This window comes from Emys orbicularis, chromosome 2, assembly GCF_028017835.1.
Source record: "Emys orbicularis isolate rEmyOrb1 chromosome 2, rEmyOrb1.hap1, whole genome shotgun sequence".
Lineage (NCBI taxonomy): Eukaryota > Metazoa > Chordata > Testudines > Emydidae > Emys > Emys orbicularis.
In genome coordinates, this window is record NC_088684.1 from 124,308,482 (window position 1) to 124,326,461 (window position 17,980).

Sequence of the window (17,980 nt, forward strand, 5' to 3'; positions counted from 1 at the left end):
TGTAGTTGTCTGCCTTGTTGTTTCCGAGAAAATTTATTGCCACTAACTGGAAGGCTTTCCATGCCGTCTTTTCCTTGCCACGCAGTGCATGGTCAAATGCATCATCTCGAAGAAGTTCACGAATCTGAGGACCAACAAAGACACCTTCCTTTATCTTAGCTTCACTTAACCTTGGAAATTTTCCACGGAGGTACTTGAAAGCTGCTTGTGTTTTGTCAATGGCCTTGACAAAGTTCTTCATCAGACCTAGCTTGATGTGTAAAGGGTGGTAACAAAATCTTCCTTGATTCAACAAGTGGTGAATGCTGAACACTTTTCCTCCCAGGCTCCAATGACTGTCGGAGTGGCCAATCTTTCTTGATGTAGTGGGAATCTCTTGCATGACTATCCCATTCGCAGAGAAAACAGCAGTACTTTGTGTATCCAGTCTGCAGACCAAGCAAGGGAGCAACAACCTTCAAATCGCCACAAAGCTGCCACTGATGTTGGTCATAGTTTATGCACCTCAAAAGTTGTTTCATGTTGTCATAGGTTTCCTTCATATGGACTACATGACCAACTGGAATTGATGGCAAAACATTGCCATTATGCAGTAAAACAGCTTTAAGACTCGTCTTCGATGAATCAATGAACAGTCTCCACTCATCTGGATGGTGAACGATGTTGAGGGCTGCCATCACACCATCGATGTTGTTGCAGGCTACAAGATCACCTTCCATGAAGAAGAATGGGACAAGACCCTTTTGACGGTCACGGAACATGGAAACCCTAACATCACCTGCCAGGAGATTCCACTGCTGTAGTCTGGAGCCCAATAGCTCTGCCTTACTCTTGGGTAGTTCCAAATCCCTGACAAGGTCATTCAGTTCACCTTGTGTTATGAGGTGTGGTTCAGAGGAGGAGGATGGGAGAAAATGTGGGTCCTGTGACATTGATGGTTCGGGACCAGAAGTTTCATCCTCTTCCTCTTCCTCGTCTGACTCAAGTGAGAATGATTCTGGTGCATCAGGAACCGGCAGTCCTTCTCCGTGGGGTACTGGGCGTATAGCTGATGGAATGTTTGGATAATGCACAGTCCACTTTTTCTTCTTTGACACACCTTTCCCAACTGGAGGCACCATGCAGAAGTAACAATTGCTGGTATGATCTATTGGCTCTCTCCAAATCATTGGCACTGCAAAAGGTATAGATTTCCTTTTCCTGTTCAACCACTGGTGAAGATTTGTTGCACAAGTGTTGCAGCATATGTGTGGGGCCCACCTCTTGTCCTGATCTCCAATTTTGCAGCCAAAATAAAGGTGATAGGCTTTCTTAACCATAGTGGTTATACTGCGCTTTTGTGATGCAAAAGTCACTTCACCACAAACATAGCAGAAGTTATCTGCACTGTTCACACAAGTACGAGGCATCTCTGCTCACTTTGGCTAAACAGAAATGTGTCCCTTTGCAAAATCAAACACTGACAAATAAGAGCATGACACTGTATGATTTCTAGAGCTGATATAGGGCAATTTGTTCAGCAGAGTGATGTAAGCTTCGTTATGATTGCATCATCCATGACTGCTAGGAATAACATGATGCAATTCATATCATGTATGATGCAATACCAGCTTCAGATTGCATCATTCATTGTTTTGCCTAAAAAGCAAGTACTGTCCAAACCCAGTCATAGATTTATTCATAGATCCAGTCAAAGATGTATTTTAGTCATTTCTGGTTTAAATTGAGATCCCTTCCCTTTATAACTCACTTATCCTCGCCATTCCCAAGTCAAGGGTCGTATATACTGACCCAATAGCATATCTTGAAAACTAGAGCCAATCAACAATGTTAAGCATCATTTTCGTTCTCAGTGACCCAGAATTAGTAAAGTTTGACTACATTTATTTCAGAAGCATTTTGGCTGTAGAGCAGTGTAATTTTTATCCCTCCTCTTTGTAACAACCTTTTATGTACTTGAAAACTGTTACGTCCCTTCTCTTCTCCAGACTAAACAAACCCAATTTTTTCAGTCTTCCCTCATAGATCATATTTTCTAGACCTTTAATCATTTTTGTTGCTCTTCTCTGGACTTTCTCCAATTTGTCAACATCTTCCCTGAAATATGGCACCCAGAACTGGACACAATATTCCAGTTGAGGCCTACTCAGTATGGATTTGAGCGGAAGAATTACTTCTCCTGTCTTGCTTACAACACTTCTGCTAATACATCCCAGAATTATGTTCACTTTTTTTTTTTGCAGTAGTGTTACACTGTTGACTCATTTAGCTTGTGATCCACTATCACCCCGAAGATTCCCTTCTGCAGTACTCCTTCCCAGGCAGTCATTTCTCATCTTGTATGTGTGCAATTGATTGTTCTTTCCTAAATGGAGTATTTTGCATTTCTTCTTATTGAATTTCATCCTATTTACTTCACACCATTTCTCCAGTTTGTCCAGATCATTTTGAATTTTAATCCTATCCTCCAAAGCACTTGCAACCCCCTCCCAGCTTGGTGTCATCTGCAAACTTATAAGTGTACTTTCTATGCCATTATCTAAATCACTGAAGATACTGAACAGAACTGGACCCAGGACTGATTTCTGTGGGACCCCACTTTATATGCCCGTCCTGCTTGACTGTGAACCACTGACAACTACTCTCTGAGAATGCTTTTCTAACCAATTATGCATGCACCTTATAGTAGCTCCATTAGGGTTTTATTTCCCTAGTTTGTTTATGAGGAGGTCATGTGTGACATTATCAAAACCCTTACTAAAGTCAAGATATACCACATCTACTGCTTACCCCCATCCACAGGGCTTGTTACCTTGTCAAAGAAAGCTATTAGATTGGATTGACATGATTTGTTCTTGACAAATCCATACTGACTGTTACTTATCACCTTATTATCTACTAAGTGTCTGCAAATTGATTGCTTAATTATTTGCTCCATTATCTTTCCGGGTACTCAAGGTAAGCTGACTGGTCCATAATTCCCTGGATTGTCCTTATTCCCCTTTTAATAGATTGGCACTATACTTGCCCTTTTCCAGTCCTCTGGAATCTCTCCCATCTTCCATGACTTTTCAAAGATAATTGCTAATGGCTCAGATATCTCCTCAGTCAGCTTCTTGGATGTATTTCATCAGGCCCTGGTAACTAGAAAACATCTAACTTGTCTAAGTAATTTTTAACTTGTTCTTTCCCTATTTTAGCCTCTGATCCTATCTCATTTTCGCTGGCATTCACTATGTTAGACGTCCAATCTCTACTAACCTTTTTGGTGAAAACTAACAAAAATGTTATTTAGCATGTCTGCCACTTCCACATTTTCTGTTATTGTTTCCCCTCCCCATTAATGGGCCTACCCTGTCCTTGGTTTTCCTTTGGCTTCTAATGTCTTGGTAGAATGTTTTCTTGTTATCCTTTATGTCTGTAGCTAGTTTAATCTCATTTTGTGCCTTGGTCTTTCTAATTTTGTCCCTACGTACTTGTATTATTTGTTTAAATATGTGCATAGTTCTCTTTTAGCCAAGTTACGTTTATTTTAAAGTCTTTTCTCAAGTCAGCCCACATAGCCACCTGATCATTTCCACTGCTTTCCAGTAAACTCCCTCCAATTTATCAATCTTTTGGGTAATGAACCGCTAAGAAATGAACACTATTTCCAAATAAGGGTGGTTCAAGAGCTGCATTTCAAAATTTTGCAAGTCTTTTTGCTGCCATATCGCCCTACAAACATGTCTCATTTGCTGGATCCTTTCAATATTACTTCTTTCCAAATATCTCCCTTCTATTGAGTTGGTTTCTAAAATGTGTTGTGGCTCCTGGTTTTAGTATATCTTTTTTGACTGTTTAAGAAACGGCATGTGGTAAAACAGCATTTTCTTTTCCCACTTTCATCAGGAAAAATAAAATCCGTTTGTGCTGAAAATCTTCAAGTTTTCAATTACTCCAATTTTAGAAAATAGTTTTACAAAAATGCTTTCAGCTTACGCATCTCAAGGGGACACTAATTTTTTTCTAACAAGAAAACTATGCTAGGATATACAATTGAACCAATAGTCACTACTAACTACTGTAATGCTAACTCCTTAAGTTAAAACAGATTAAACAGCTCATCTATCTATTGCCATCTGTACCTCAAACTAGAATGGTAACTTCAGTTGCTCACCTCATGCTCTGGCGAGAGATGTTCCATGTCAGTTCGTAAACACCTGAGTCCAGGCAAAAAGTGATTGACCATTAAATCCTCTGAAATAACTAGCAGGAAAGCAGTTAAGGCATTTAAAAAAATAATCATAATTTGATGTTATATGGTTTTATCCCAAAGCAATACGCAAACAAAATACCTAACAAAGATATACTAACATTTATTCTAATTGTTGTGAAGTGTTTCACAGGTTTTGGTTAATTTTAGCAATTTGATATTAAGTGACCCAAAACAGAGTCAAAATGAGAATAATAAATTAAAGAATTAAATGTAAAAAAATTTAGGGCCTGATCCCGGATAACAGCAGATATGTAGCATCAGGTTCAGAAGAAGATAGGGCAAAGGAAAAAGAATGGAGGCAAGACAGGGCTTAAAATATTTTTGCTATGACCTGTTTCACTGTATCAAGTTTATTAAACATGACAACACAAAAATAAAATAGTTTCAGTGTCTGGAATTTAATTGGAACAATCCATTGACATCAAAAAGTCTTTTTATTCCCTATGTTATTTTCGTAACAGGTATGACAAAGAGTAGTAGTGGTAAATATATATATATATATGGAAAAGTACCTGAATCAATCTATGTCACTACTATCATTATATCAAAAGGATGCTGAATGAAGGGGAATTGAGGATGGAACCCTAACCCTAAGCATGATATATCTACACAATTATCTTCAGGGTTCTTCCCTACCCCAAAAGCAGATTTAAAAAAAATTATAAAAATCTCAACTTTTTTGAAAATATTTTTCAGTTCTATCTATTGTGAATATCTGCTTTTTAGATTATTGAGAAACCTCACATACTATTACTACTACTCCCAGGGAGCAAGCTATTTTATAATTCCCAAATATTAAAAAAACAAAAGGATGAAAACAATTAACAGTTAAAAACATAACCACACAAGGATACAACAACAGGAAAGAGCACTATAGGCTTCAAACAGATGGGTTGCAATGTCCAGTCTCTTTGAATCCACAGACTGCTGGTTGTTGACCAAGGCTAACTTGTGTAAGTGCGGAATAACAACTGGAAGAGTAAATATTTGAGTCAAAGTATTGTTTTACATTGACTTTCACAAACTTTTCCCCCATATACACTAATTTGCAAAGAAGTTTCTTTTTTTGCAGCAGCTTTTACGATAAAATAAGCAATTCCCACCCTCCTTTTATGCAATAGGAATGGCACCAGACTAAGTTGTTAAGGGGAAAAATACAATGTACTATAGCATCTTGAATAAGTATTTGTCAACAGTTGTTAAAGAGAGGTATCTGAGATAGATACTTCTGATATTTGTTTCTCAGCAACCAAAGTATGGTAACGGCTGGTAAAATGGTGGCTTCTAGTGGGACTACTAGTGGGGTTTCAATTACTATGTTGCAAAATGTATTTAAAAGAAAACAGCAGAATATTGGCTCCTGAATTAAAAAAACCACAAATATTAAAAACACTGCCCACATTTTATTTATATATATATATATATATCTGTGGAATATGAAGAGTTGTAAATTTATAGAAAACATTTCTCAACATGAATTGATTCAGTATTATTGTTCACATTCTGCTAATGCTCTCTATCAATGTTACTCTATTTAACAAACAGTAACCAACTTATGACGTGTATTTCATATTTTGTTTTCAATTGTTATTTTTAGGTAAGGAACATTCACTTAAGTTGCAACTTACATTCATCTCTAAATCTGGGCTCAGCATTAGGTCCGACTCTTCCAAACGTTTTTATGATCTCTGTGTGTAAAGAATGTTGGTCTTGATACTGAGGATCTTCCAGGAAAGATGCCAACTGCATTTTTACTCTTTCCAGTAGCTTAAATATTCACAAAAAAAGTAAAAGTTGATAAAAAAGTTTAGGTGTCAGAAAACTTCAGTCACTTACAGTATATTTCTGTTTCCTATCCATTTTGAGAATTTTGTTTAAAATATTGATTTTTTTTTGGTTAATCTAGAATTCTTCTCTATTACAGGATATTTTAACTCCTTTTCTGTGTCCTGACTTTTAGGATACTATCACAATGTCCTACTTGATTAAGGGAATTGTTCTATATACAAATTTGCCCAAAGGCTCCATTATTATGTTTCCTCATCCTCAATTATTTTCATTTTTTTATTTAGTTAGAATTGAAGTATTAAATGTCCTATCAATGTTTTTAATATCAGAATTAGAGTGGTGAGAAATGGAGGGAAGGGATGTGGGGAGAACCAAAAGTAAGTACTTTACAAATAATTAATGAAATTAAAGAGAGCACATGATGGACGAAAGACCAGAAAAAAATTAAAAAGCATTTTACATGATTAAAACAGATAAATATGTACAAACTGGCAAATTTTTCTGCACTCAAACTTGAAAGGACTGAATAGCATTTAAAAGCATTCAGATAAAAAGTCAAGCAACATTCTCCTGGTCAGAGGTCTTCTATGGTAGGCTTCTGGATGACATATGTTACAAAGAGAGAGACTTATAATGGGAGCAATTAATATACTTATTTCAGATAGTTAACCAAGGCCTTTTTAGCTAAATGCAATATATAACATGAATTCCAAACTACGAAGTTGCTACTTATCCATCTTCCAAAAACTGTACTTGTGAGTCATCATTGACTTCTTACTCACATTTCCTCAAACACATTATTTTAGGATTTAAGAACATGTTGAAATTACAGGAAGAATGCAAGCTCTGCAGAAAGTTGTGTGCGCTTTTCATACCTCCTATTGTACACACACTAAGGAAAATGAAGTATACATCCTCCTGCTGGCAGATATTCCTAACTTTTGTAAAACTATAAAACTGTTAATCATATTCACCAACATTTTTTAATCAATTTAACACCAAAAAAACTATACGAGCAATTAAAGTATTGCTCAAATATATTTAATTTGTTGGCGGCTTAAAGGATTCTAATTAGCATTTTAAAGTTAAATAAAAACCACTTATTTTTTGTGCATGACTTTAGTGCTGGATTACCAACATCTGTTAGCTAATTTGTCAGCTATTTTCTTTTCTGTTAAATCCACTTTTATGTTCTAAGTTATGCTTGGTCTTGTAAACCCAGGGTAAATAAATGTAATATTTATACTTTGACTAAAACTGAAGGGCATTCACTCAGGAAAATGCCATAATGCCTTCTTATCAATCCACCAAAATATCCAATACTCCTATGTACTATTATTCTAAAGTTCTTTTTCAGAATGTTCTAAAACTCAGAATAAAACTATCATTGATTCCCAACTTCACAGTTAACTCCCATCAGGCTGATATTTTGGATTTCTGTGCCATAATGAGAAATGTCTTCACAAAGAGCATCACTGTAGAAAATCCTGAAGCCTAGCACAGAAGAATTAGCTAGCTTCTGCTTCTATCCTTTTGTAAGACAGAGTTTTGTGATTGAAATAAGAATTTCTTCTAATAGTAAATCTATTGTTTTGCAAAAGGTAGGAACTTGGAGATTTTCTTAAACATTGCTGTGAGAGAAACTTAATTTATAAGTAGTATCTCTTGCTCAGAGTTTGGCAGTAAGTTACTATACTTGTCAAACTCAACCGTCTGCTACATGATTGAGCAATAGTTTGACCACTGCTTAATAGTTCAGTTTGTTTATGATATGCAGTATTCCTACCTCTCTCTGAGTAACTGTTTCCATGATGGTACCAAAAGCCGGAATTGTGGCTATCCTTACAGAGCTATAAGAAGAGAAAAAAATCTTTAAGCGGTGTTTAACCTTAAGAATGAATAGAATTAAAAGTAATGAAAATTCAAAGTTAGTACTTTAATATACATTAGTTTCTAGCAGTGACAAAATAAAAAAAAAAAAAGCAGATGAGGAAAAATGCTCAAAAGACTTGATTAACTCAAGGTCTCAGTCTGAAACTCACAATTCAGGATCACTGGACAAGGTAACAAGGGCCGGAGCAACCCGCTTGTCAACTAAGGCTTCACTCATGCCTCGAAGAGTCAGCTGTAAACCAGTCAACATGCAATAAAAAATGGTTTGGTAAACTGGAAGGAGAACTGGGTTAGCTGTGACTGAGGATGGGCAGGCAGACTCACGGGCCTTTGTTGGTTTAGTCACTCACACAAGACATTAAAATGGTCAAAGCTCTTTGTTCATGCTCTGGCACTTACTGGTAACAACCTGTTAGTGAGATTAGCAAAAGCATCCCTCCTCATCTTGTAAGAAATATCACATCAGTATGCTGGCCCTTGAAATGTGTACACAGGCCCTGTACTTCTACAGTTACTTATCAGAGATTATGGTAGAGCTAACAATTAATTGGTATTTCAATATTTTGAGTATTTTCCCCAAGATAACTATGGTAGCACTATAAGGAATGTTTGCCACATTTGATTTACTACAGTAAGGCTGTTAACTGAAATCTGCAGGTGTTGACTGCAAATATATTAAACATTAACATTTGAACAATTGCTTATTTAAGGGAATTTTCAATTTAAAATTAGTTTTCTGTAATTTTACTATCTTCTAGTTATTGCCAAAATAATTTTTACTTTTAGATACTGCAGTCAATCTAGTTTTTACCTACAACTGAAAGGGGCTCATTTTAAATGCAACATGCTTTTTTCAATTAGAAAGCTTTTGTCACTGGAATATTAAAGAAAACTGATGGTTATTTCTTGATAAGTATTAAGAGGGATGCTTAACGTATAAGGCAATCAGTAAACTTACATTTCAGGGTCACTGGAGAGAGTAATGAGAGCAGGAACAACTCTCTGAGCTACCAGAGTTTCATGTACCCCCTTCACCAACAGCTGAGTGGTCAGAGCAGGGGGGGTATCACAGGTGATGCACGGAAAGAGCGAGCACAGTATCATGGGAAGAAGAGTGGCACAACCAAGAGAGAGAAAGAAAGAAAAACACAAAAAGCAAACCAAAATTAGAAGCTAAGCAAATACAGCTACACTAGTGCTTTATATATGCAGAGGGCATGAAGAAAGCTCAGGTGGCCTGGCAGTCAGTTCAAACCTGATGGAGGCTGTTCAAACAAAGTGTCTTGGTCTATACATTTTCCAGATTTTTTGCTATTTTGAAACGTAAATGACCACTAAAGGAAACAAACAGTCTAACTTGTAATTTACTTGTTAGACTGCAAATCATTTCAAATACCAAAGTGATGCAAATTTGAGTTTGGCAATTCAAGCATAATTGAATACAGTTCCAAGTCAATGGGATTATATTTCATTGCTAATATATGACTGGCAGGTGCAAAATGAACTGCTTTGCCAGACTGAATGCATGCAATTTTCAAAACACTAAACTGCAGCTGTAGGGCCACTACTGTTAAAAACTGTACACTTTTAAAACTTGGCATAACAAGCACCTTCCCAGATGCCACTAGGCTTTCCTCATAATATTTTAGGAATACTTTAGATATCAGAGCCCTCAAGCAGCGCATGTGAAACATCCCAAACATCCTAAAATCGTCCTTGCTGGTCTAGGCAAGTAAAAATCTAATAATCAGTTAACTATCAGATTTTCAAATACTTCCCAATATGAAAACTATAGATTTAATTATTGCAATAAATCCCAAATCTGAAAATCTTGTGTATGAATACTTTTTCCTATGCCCACAAATATCTCGAACTCCTTTCAATTTAAAAGGTCACATTAAAGGGCATGTGAATATATCCTATTTCCTTTTTCAGAAATAACCGTGCTGCTTGCTCAGTGGGGTTTAATTTTGCCAAGTGGCAAACAGCTGCCTCTGTAAAAGTGTTTCATAAATGACAAATCCCAAACTTTCTTCCATGATTACTCAAATGGGTGTTTTATTTGCATCATTTAAAAGGTGGAAGTATTGTTGATTTTCTTCTATCTTGTGCTCCACCTAAGAAAATTCACGATTTTATTTTATGTGCTATTTCCAGTGGCGGATTAGCCTCTGGGCCATCAGGGCCCATGCCCGGGGCCCCGGCCAACTGGAAAAACGGGCACCCCCCCCACCCCAACCCGCTCTGCCCGCCCAGCGCTCCAGCCCAGGAGCTGGGTCAGGGCATGGGGGCTTACGCTGCTCTGCCCGGTACTCCAGCCGGGGAATGGGGTCAGGGCGCGGGGGCTTGGCTATGCTCTGCCTGCCCGGTGCTCCAGCCAGGGAGCAGGGTCAGTGCATGGGAGCTTGGTCATGCTCTGCCTGATACTCCCACAGGGGCTTGCGATGCAGGAGCTTGCCCTGTCCTGCCTCCTGGCTAGCGCAGCGGGTGGGTAGAGTGAGGCTAGCCCCCATGTCCCGACCCCATTTCCCCTGCAGGAGCGCCGGTGGGAGGAAAGGGTGGGCGGTGGGGGGCTGGGGTGTAGAGGGGCTCACACAAAACCCTAATCTGCCCTGGCTACTTCATAGCATATAAAATGCACAATGCTAAACTGTACCTCTTCAGTGAACTTTGACTCATCTTCTGAACATTTCAATGATATTAGCGATACCAGGTGGGTAAGGTAATATCTTTGATTGGACCAACTGCAGCAGTTGGTCCAATCAAAGATATTACATCACCAACTTTGTTTCTCTAATATCCTGGGATTAACATGGCTACAACTACACTGCATATTTCAATGATATAGTAATTATTTCAACTTCTACCAAAATAGCAAATTAAATTTCTTGCCTTTACCAAACAGTGGCACCAGAGGACAGAGAAGGGCGATGTAGGTATAGGGCAAGTTAAACAATTTATAGCATACGAAGCACTGTTAAATACAGTCCATTTCTGACCTTCAATCAATCACTTGGGAACCCATTTCTGCATTTTGGTGTTTATCTCAGTACTTGGATGCCTAAATTTGAACCTTCTTATTCACTGCTTCCAAGGAGCAGTTTGAGCCCGTTTTAATTCAGACTCAAAAGTGTTAAAAATTAAAGCTTCCAGAAAACATTAGACACCTAAACTTAATTTTGAAAGTTATAATTTTTATCAGGAGACACTGCATCTTTTCTAATGAGTTTTATTTTTAGCCCAACTAGAAGAGTACCTACTAAGTTACTACTCAGAATTATGCTCCCAGTACGCTGGGCTCCACCAATATATACAGCAGCACAGTGGAGAAAGTGGATCACAGGGAAAAACCTGGAAGGCAATCTGAACTAGCAGTGTTTTTTTGTTCAACTTTTATAGGATGATGATGCAGGGAACAGACTAGGTCATTGCAATATTGATTCCCTATGCCCACAATCCCCACCCACCTTTCAATTGCTATAATCTCCCCAGGCGACTTTCCCCAAATTCTCCCAGTTTTCTAAATTATGAATTAATCCCAGTTAAAAATATTTCTCTGGACAGATATGGCTACTTTTCAGAATCCCACTTGGTTAAACTCTGAAGTCAATGGTGAAATAGTGGGAGAAAATTGGCTTTCCAAGAATGTGCAGTAGTAATAAAATGAGGCCTGGGTCCTATATTTTTGAGCAATTTATAGATCTATTAAATAGTGGGGGTGGAGGTGGAGGGCTTTGAGTCCAAAAGGAATTCAGGATAATTTGTACACATTACAGCCATATAGCAAACTAAATAGGCTAAATCCCACAACTTTCTGCACTGGTTATTCTCCATTTGGTATGAACACTGTTTCTTTAATCTAAAATTTGATTTGATTTTCAACACTAAAAAAATTCCCCAAAGCACAAAAAAAATGGAGGTTTCCAACTACCTAATTACATTAAATACTAATTATTTCCCTGATTATTTACTATGAGGTCAACTGAAAAAAATCACTGAAATGCTCATCTTAAGTACAGCTCTTTAAATTGCCATTAAGGAAATGGCCACCGTTTGTTGAATTAGGATTAGCCTACTTTCGTTCAGTGATTAGATGACCATTTTCCCATTTAATAAACATACAACGTTCACTTTTTATTTTTAATTCCTATACTGTATTCTGTGAGCAAATATAAAACCTGAATTTTCTTTACCCACTGCACCTTTTTTTTTTTTCTTTCTTTCTTTCTTTTTTAAAAAAGGTCTTGAGGAAATGTACTAATTACAACAAGAAAGCTTGGGACTGACATTATTAGTGAAGAGATAAACATGATCTCAGTTTCATCACAATTTGAGCAACACTTCCATTAAAATATAATAAAATATATTTTTGACTTGAAGGTAAAAGAGAGCCTCTTTTACCTTCATGATTTATATTTGAATTATAACTGTTCCTGAACTAGAACCTATCATACAGACCAACAAAGCTCATAACCCAACTGTGCATGAATAGTGTTCAAACCAGTGCAAGTCAAATTTGGGTTAACACTCAAAACTGGAAAGTACTGACAAAATGTTAACAATTAAAAGCACAGAAACAGCAGAAAGGGGGAAGCCAGGTAATATTCAGCATATAAATTTACACAGTGAGACTAACACAATATTTTGATTTTTACTCAGTATTTTAATTCCTTTATAGACCTACTTATTGAAGCTGTCTACACATACTAAGCCTACAGAGGTGCAACACAGAACTCTCAGTCCAAGGAGAGTGGGATGGATGCTAAGGTGGCTTTAGGTCACCTTTGTACCCTCCCAATCCTTGACTGCTGTTGGGGCCCTCGATGTAACTTGGACAATCCTAGAGGCCTGTCCAACTTACAGCAGCCTTCCAGGGCTGCCCCGTGGAACACAGCACTGCTCAGAACCTCAGCAGTGCTGTATGCAGTGTCTGGCCCCTGTAAAGCTGCTCTCCTTCCGGCAAACCAGGGCTTGAGACAGGGTCCTCAGAAGGCACCTTACTGTTTTTCGCAGTGCCTGTGCCAAGGGAATCTTTCAACGGCCAGAATCAGGGCTTTGAGGATCCATTTACCCCACTCCAGCCCTCCTACACAGAGTAAACGTATCAGAGCAAGGATGAAGATCTCACCCCAAATGTTTATGTGAGAATGCAATGTCTACTTCCATGCTATTGACATTTAGGAAATGGTGATAGAATTAAAAAAACTGATTTTTTTTTTTAATGTTTAAGGAAAATGTCTGCAACAGCATATGCCCAGCAATTCAGGAGAAAGTTTTCCCCCCTACTATAATTTGTTTTACTGTCAGACAATATAAACTGTTCAAAAATCACTTATTTTGCCCCTCATTTGGGGATGGGAAGAAACATTACAGTTCAGGCCACAGCCATTACGAATGAGGTCCTTCAAAGACATTGCCAAGGGCCTCCAGCAAGCAAAGAGAAGTGAGGCTCCAATATTCCAAAATGTAAGACAAGCTGAATGGTTTTATAACATTTGAGACTATCTGAAAGTGCTTTAATGGTGGGTATCTGTATCACCATTTTACAAAGGGGGAAGCTGAGGCACAAACTGATCAAGTGACTTAACTAAGGTTGCATAGGCAGGTCTTTTGACCCCCAGTCCAGTGCCAGAACCACACTGCTTGCTGCTTCACCTTTAGGCCTATTTGCTGGCTTAGGATCCTGTTGAGTTCTAAAACATCTTTATTACAACAGCACATAGAGGATGGGTCCCTACCACAGTTGTGAGCCCATTGTTCTAGGTGCTGTAGATGCCACCCCACTCAGTACAATACATTTACACCAAATGGAATAGCACGGATTGCAGGGGTATAACTGAGGACAAAATATGACCCCAAAGAAAAATATTTCATATACTACTTGCCTTTTACTAAAGGGGTTGGTGGGGGAAAAGTATTAATAGAAGCATTATATTGGCTGGTGATGAGCTGTTTATATTAAAACATGCCCATGATTTAATTAATTCTTTGCTACTCAGAGCAGATTTAGGCTCTGATCCTGCACCTGGATCCAAGTGTGCAGATCCCTGCACTCATGTGGAGAGCCCCATATACTGCAATGACACAAAGTAAAGTACCAGAGTCTCATGCATAAGGAATGAGTGAGATTATAAAAGAGATAAATACACTTTTCAGGCGTGCGAAGCACAAAAGTCCTTGTACTTTCAGCAACCGAGGAAAGAGATATTGGGACATCCTACTGTATTTCTCTACTTCTGATATTTTTAGATTTGATGGCTAAGGAGATAGTAAACAAATTCAGGCAAACTCAGAGGTTCTATAGAATGTCTATAAATTTGCACAGTATGAAAACAGATGGGGAGAGCTCACAAGAGTTACTCTATATCTTCATGTGACAAATATAAAACTATAAAGCAATGTATTATGAATACTATTGACTATGCATATTCTTTTCTCTCAATAGCAGGCAATGACAGAAATTGGCTTGCAATACAGTTCTGAAGCATTAGAGTATAGGAATAAGGTTATGAATACAGTTAACCTGTGAATTATGCCATCAATGAAATAAGTGTGTTCAAGGTGCAAAAAGAACAAATGGATCAACAAGTTCAAGATGCGCATGCAAAGCTTACATACAGACTTATGCAAGCACATTTCCTAATTTGACAAAGTATATAAAACTGGTTTGAACACAGAGTTCAGTACTGAAATGATTTCTCATATCCAATCAATATTTTTCAGCATGCAAAGATCAAATGTAACATTGAAGTCAGTAGCAGAACAAAGATGAATACACAAATTACTATAAAAATGTCTTGCGAGCAGTTGATAAAGCATCAATATTGTTTAATTAACTTGAATATGCAACAGATGCAGAACCAAAACTGTACAACACAATAACTTGCTGCTCCATCACACAGTACACAACCTATTCAGAGACATTTTTATATGTAGAACAATACATACATTTTCAGATACTTAGCTGAATATATATATATTTTAAATACACTGCAATTTCAGGCTCCATGTAACAGAGTTTTGATACTCACTTACCTCAAACATTCTAGCAGCTGTGCATCGAACAAGAGCTGAAGTATGGACAACTCCATACCACAGTACAGTTAACAGCAGTTCATGGTATGCTGGGTTTGCACTAAAAGAAAACAAAAGTCAAGCTAACACCGTGTGTAGAGTTGGTATGATTACAAACTACAAAGGCAGTCCTCAATGGCATGTAGAAATGTGCACTCTTTAAAACACTTAAACTTCAAAAACATTCATTTGTGCAAGTCTTTTTTAAAATCAGCTTTACTGATGGTGGTGGGGAAATGGGCTGCATCATGCAATTGATCCTTTGAAAACAGATGTCAGGAAAGCCACTTTTTGTTCTGAATGATTTACAGTGACAAAAAATTTATGAGAGAGAAAAAGTGGGCGAGGTAATATCTTATTGGACCAACTTCCGTCGGTGAGGCAGACAAGCTTTCAAGCTACCTAAGGCGCAAACAGAACATTTATTGCAATGTTCAAATATAGAATACATTTTGGCTTAATCTTACAGTGGATACTGGATTTACCACTTTTTAACTTAATCAAGTAAAGCTGATTTATATGCGTAATTCACCTGACCTTTTGTTGCAATTATACTTATAGCTGAAAGTACATTATGAAAATTTTTGTAAATATTAAACCATTTAAAATTAATTCCATGTTATGTACTTTACCCCAGTTCCACAAAAGAAGCCTTCAGGCTATCAAGAGGAGCATGTGATAGTGAAAGCATAGTCATTACATCTTCTAAGAATCCAACTAACAGTTTGCGGTCTTCTTCCTAAAAGAAAGTATGCAACATTAATTTTAGTTTTAGAAGTTATGCTATGACTTAAAGATTTAAGTAAGTTTAAAGGCAAGGGCATCACAGAATGGATAAAGGAAAATAATTTTAACTATCATGTCTAACCTTTAAATATTTCATTATACAACCTAATATTCATATCCAAGATAAAACCAATACTATTTTAACAAAACAAACCCAGTTAAAAAAGTTTAAAGAACACTATCAAAGTATTTTTCATAGTTTCTGAAATATTTCTTATTGTCCATGTACCCTTATCCCTTTAAAAGTATATGTAATGAATGTTTTTCCTTCAGACTGTGTGCTGGTGCACGCATACACACGTGTATGTTGTTCCAGGATTGGTCAATACTATTATGGACCATTTAGCATATTAAGGACATGACAAAAGCATGCCTTAAATAGCAATGGGTAGAATATAAGAGGTTTGGAGAGTTCAGATAAACAATATGAAGGGCGCATTAAGAGTGCCCTCTTTCTAGGGCTTGGACAGTTGCCATTGCCCTACCCTCTGACTGGATGGTTTGCATTTCATAATCTGACATATTTGTCAATTGCGTTTGCCCTAAATTTCATTTAAATTGCTTGGTGGATACTAATTATAGCTACCCATACTCCTAACCAAGGTAACATTAACATTTAATTTTATAAAGTGTCTTTGAGAATTCTAGGCTGAACGAAGACTGAAGAGACTTATTGTTTGTGGTTATGCAATACATGACTATACATTTCCAATGGAATAAATTCTAAATTAAGATGTAAAATGAGGATTGCAAAATGTTAACCTTTTTTAAATTGGGAAGTGGGGAACTAGAGAGGCATGTCAAAAATGTTAAATGGCTTTCATTACACTACTTTTTAAAAAAAAATTAAAGGAAGAGTCAATCTTAAATCTGTTCAATAAAATCTAAAATGTTTCACATCTTTCACGTACAAAGTTTTTCTAATTTTGTAGACCATAGATTCATTTTTAATTTAAAACAGTTTCTACTAAGACTTGAGGTATTCTTAAATTGCCTTTTAATTAAAAAAGCAAAATTAATATGCTCTGGGTTAAGCAGTTGTAAGTGCTCTAACTACACATCAGGAATGTCTGACTGTCTGGCAATAAACTTGTACCGCTCAGTGTACAATTTCATTATCACACACACACACACACACACACACACACACACACTCTAGTGGGGTTGAAAAATCAAGCTCTGAAAAGTGGAAAGACCAGAATTAAACTTGCTTAATTTGGCCCCCATATGCATTCTGGTATAGTGTGTCAGAGACTATATTTTTGCCACAGGAACCCTGTCTCATGCAGTGCACAGAATGGATGTTGATCAATTAATGAGAAGCTATTCAATATTTCATTTTCTTCTCACTAGGCTATGTATGGCCCCAAGCCTTATTTACTGCACATTATTTAAACCTTGCTCTGAAGACAGAATTATTAATTTGCTCATGGACTTTTCTAGGGCACTCATCCCTGTAGTACCTGAGTGTTTAATAAACATGTCTTCCCAATACCCTTGTGGAGAGCTGATGAATAGAAATTAAAGTCAAAAGTTGCCATTAATTTTGGTGCACAACTGAAACACCTAGGACCTGATTTTTCAGCATACTTAGCATTATATAGTACTTCATATATTCAAAGCAGAGCTTCCACTGACTTCAGTTGCAGCAGTCAGTGCTCAGTGCTTCTGCAAATCAGAGCCCTTCCCCCAGTCTCAAGATAGCCATCCAGAAACTGAGAAACAAAATTAGTGGCTGCCTGTGAAGAGTTTGGTTTAAGAGAGTTGCCTACCACCACTAAAAGCAAAGAAGCTACTACTAAGCATGTGCAAACTGAGATGTTTCAAAGTATTATACCCGCCAAATTTTCAAAGGAAGGGCAAAAGGCACATCCTTGACAAAGGCTACCTCACTGCCAAATTTCAAGTCCTTGCTTCAAAGCCAGGGGTGCTAGAGCTTTTCAAATAGAATGTCACCAGACTGTTTTGCACAAACAAACAAACAAACAAACAAACAAACAAACAAACAAACAAACAAACAAACAAACAAACAAACAAACAAACAAACAAACAAACAAACAAACAAACAAACAAACGTCTTTTCCCCTACTTTCATTCTTGGAAATGTCTGAATTGTTTTGGGTGAATTTTAAAAAAAAAAAAGTTTGAGGTAGACATTCAAAATGAGAAATATAAGCCCAA

The 17,980-nt window shown here is 37.2% G+C and overlaps 1 protein-coding gene across 1 annotated transcript in view; it reads right to left on the bottom strand.

The window, feature by feature from the left end:
• RELCH (RAB11 binding and LisH domain, coiled-coil and HEAT repeat containing) overlaps nucleotides 1-17,980 on the bottom strand; it is a 124,693-nt gene that overhangs the window by 20,300 nt on the left and 86,413 nt on the right. Inside the window, exons 21-27 of the mRNA XM_065398797.1 lie at nucleotides 15,646-15,752; nucleotides 14,975-15,074; nucleotides 8,898-8,980; nucleotides 7,833-7,896; nucleotides 5,887-6,025; nucleotides 5,113-5,229; nucleotides 4,160-4,248 (exon numbers count right to left, since the gene is read on the bottom strand). Of these exons, the coding sequence (XP_065254869.1) occupies nucleotides 4,160-4,248; nucleotides 5,113-5,229; nucleotides 5,887-6,025; nucleotides 7,833-7,896; nucleotides 8,898-8,980; nucleotides 14,975-15,074; nucleotides 15,646-15,752 (699 nt within the window). The remainder of the gene's footprint in view (nucleotides 1-4,159; nucleotides 4,249-5,112; nucleotides 5,230-5,886; nucleotides 6,026-7,832; nucleotides 7,897-8,897; nucleotides 8,981-14,974; nucleotides 15,075-15,645; nucleotides 15,753-17,980) is intronic.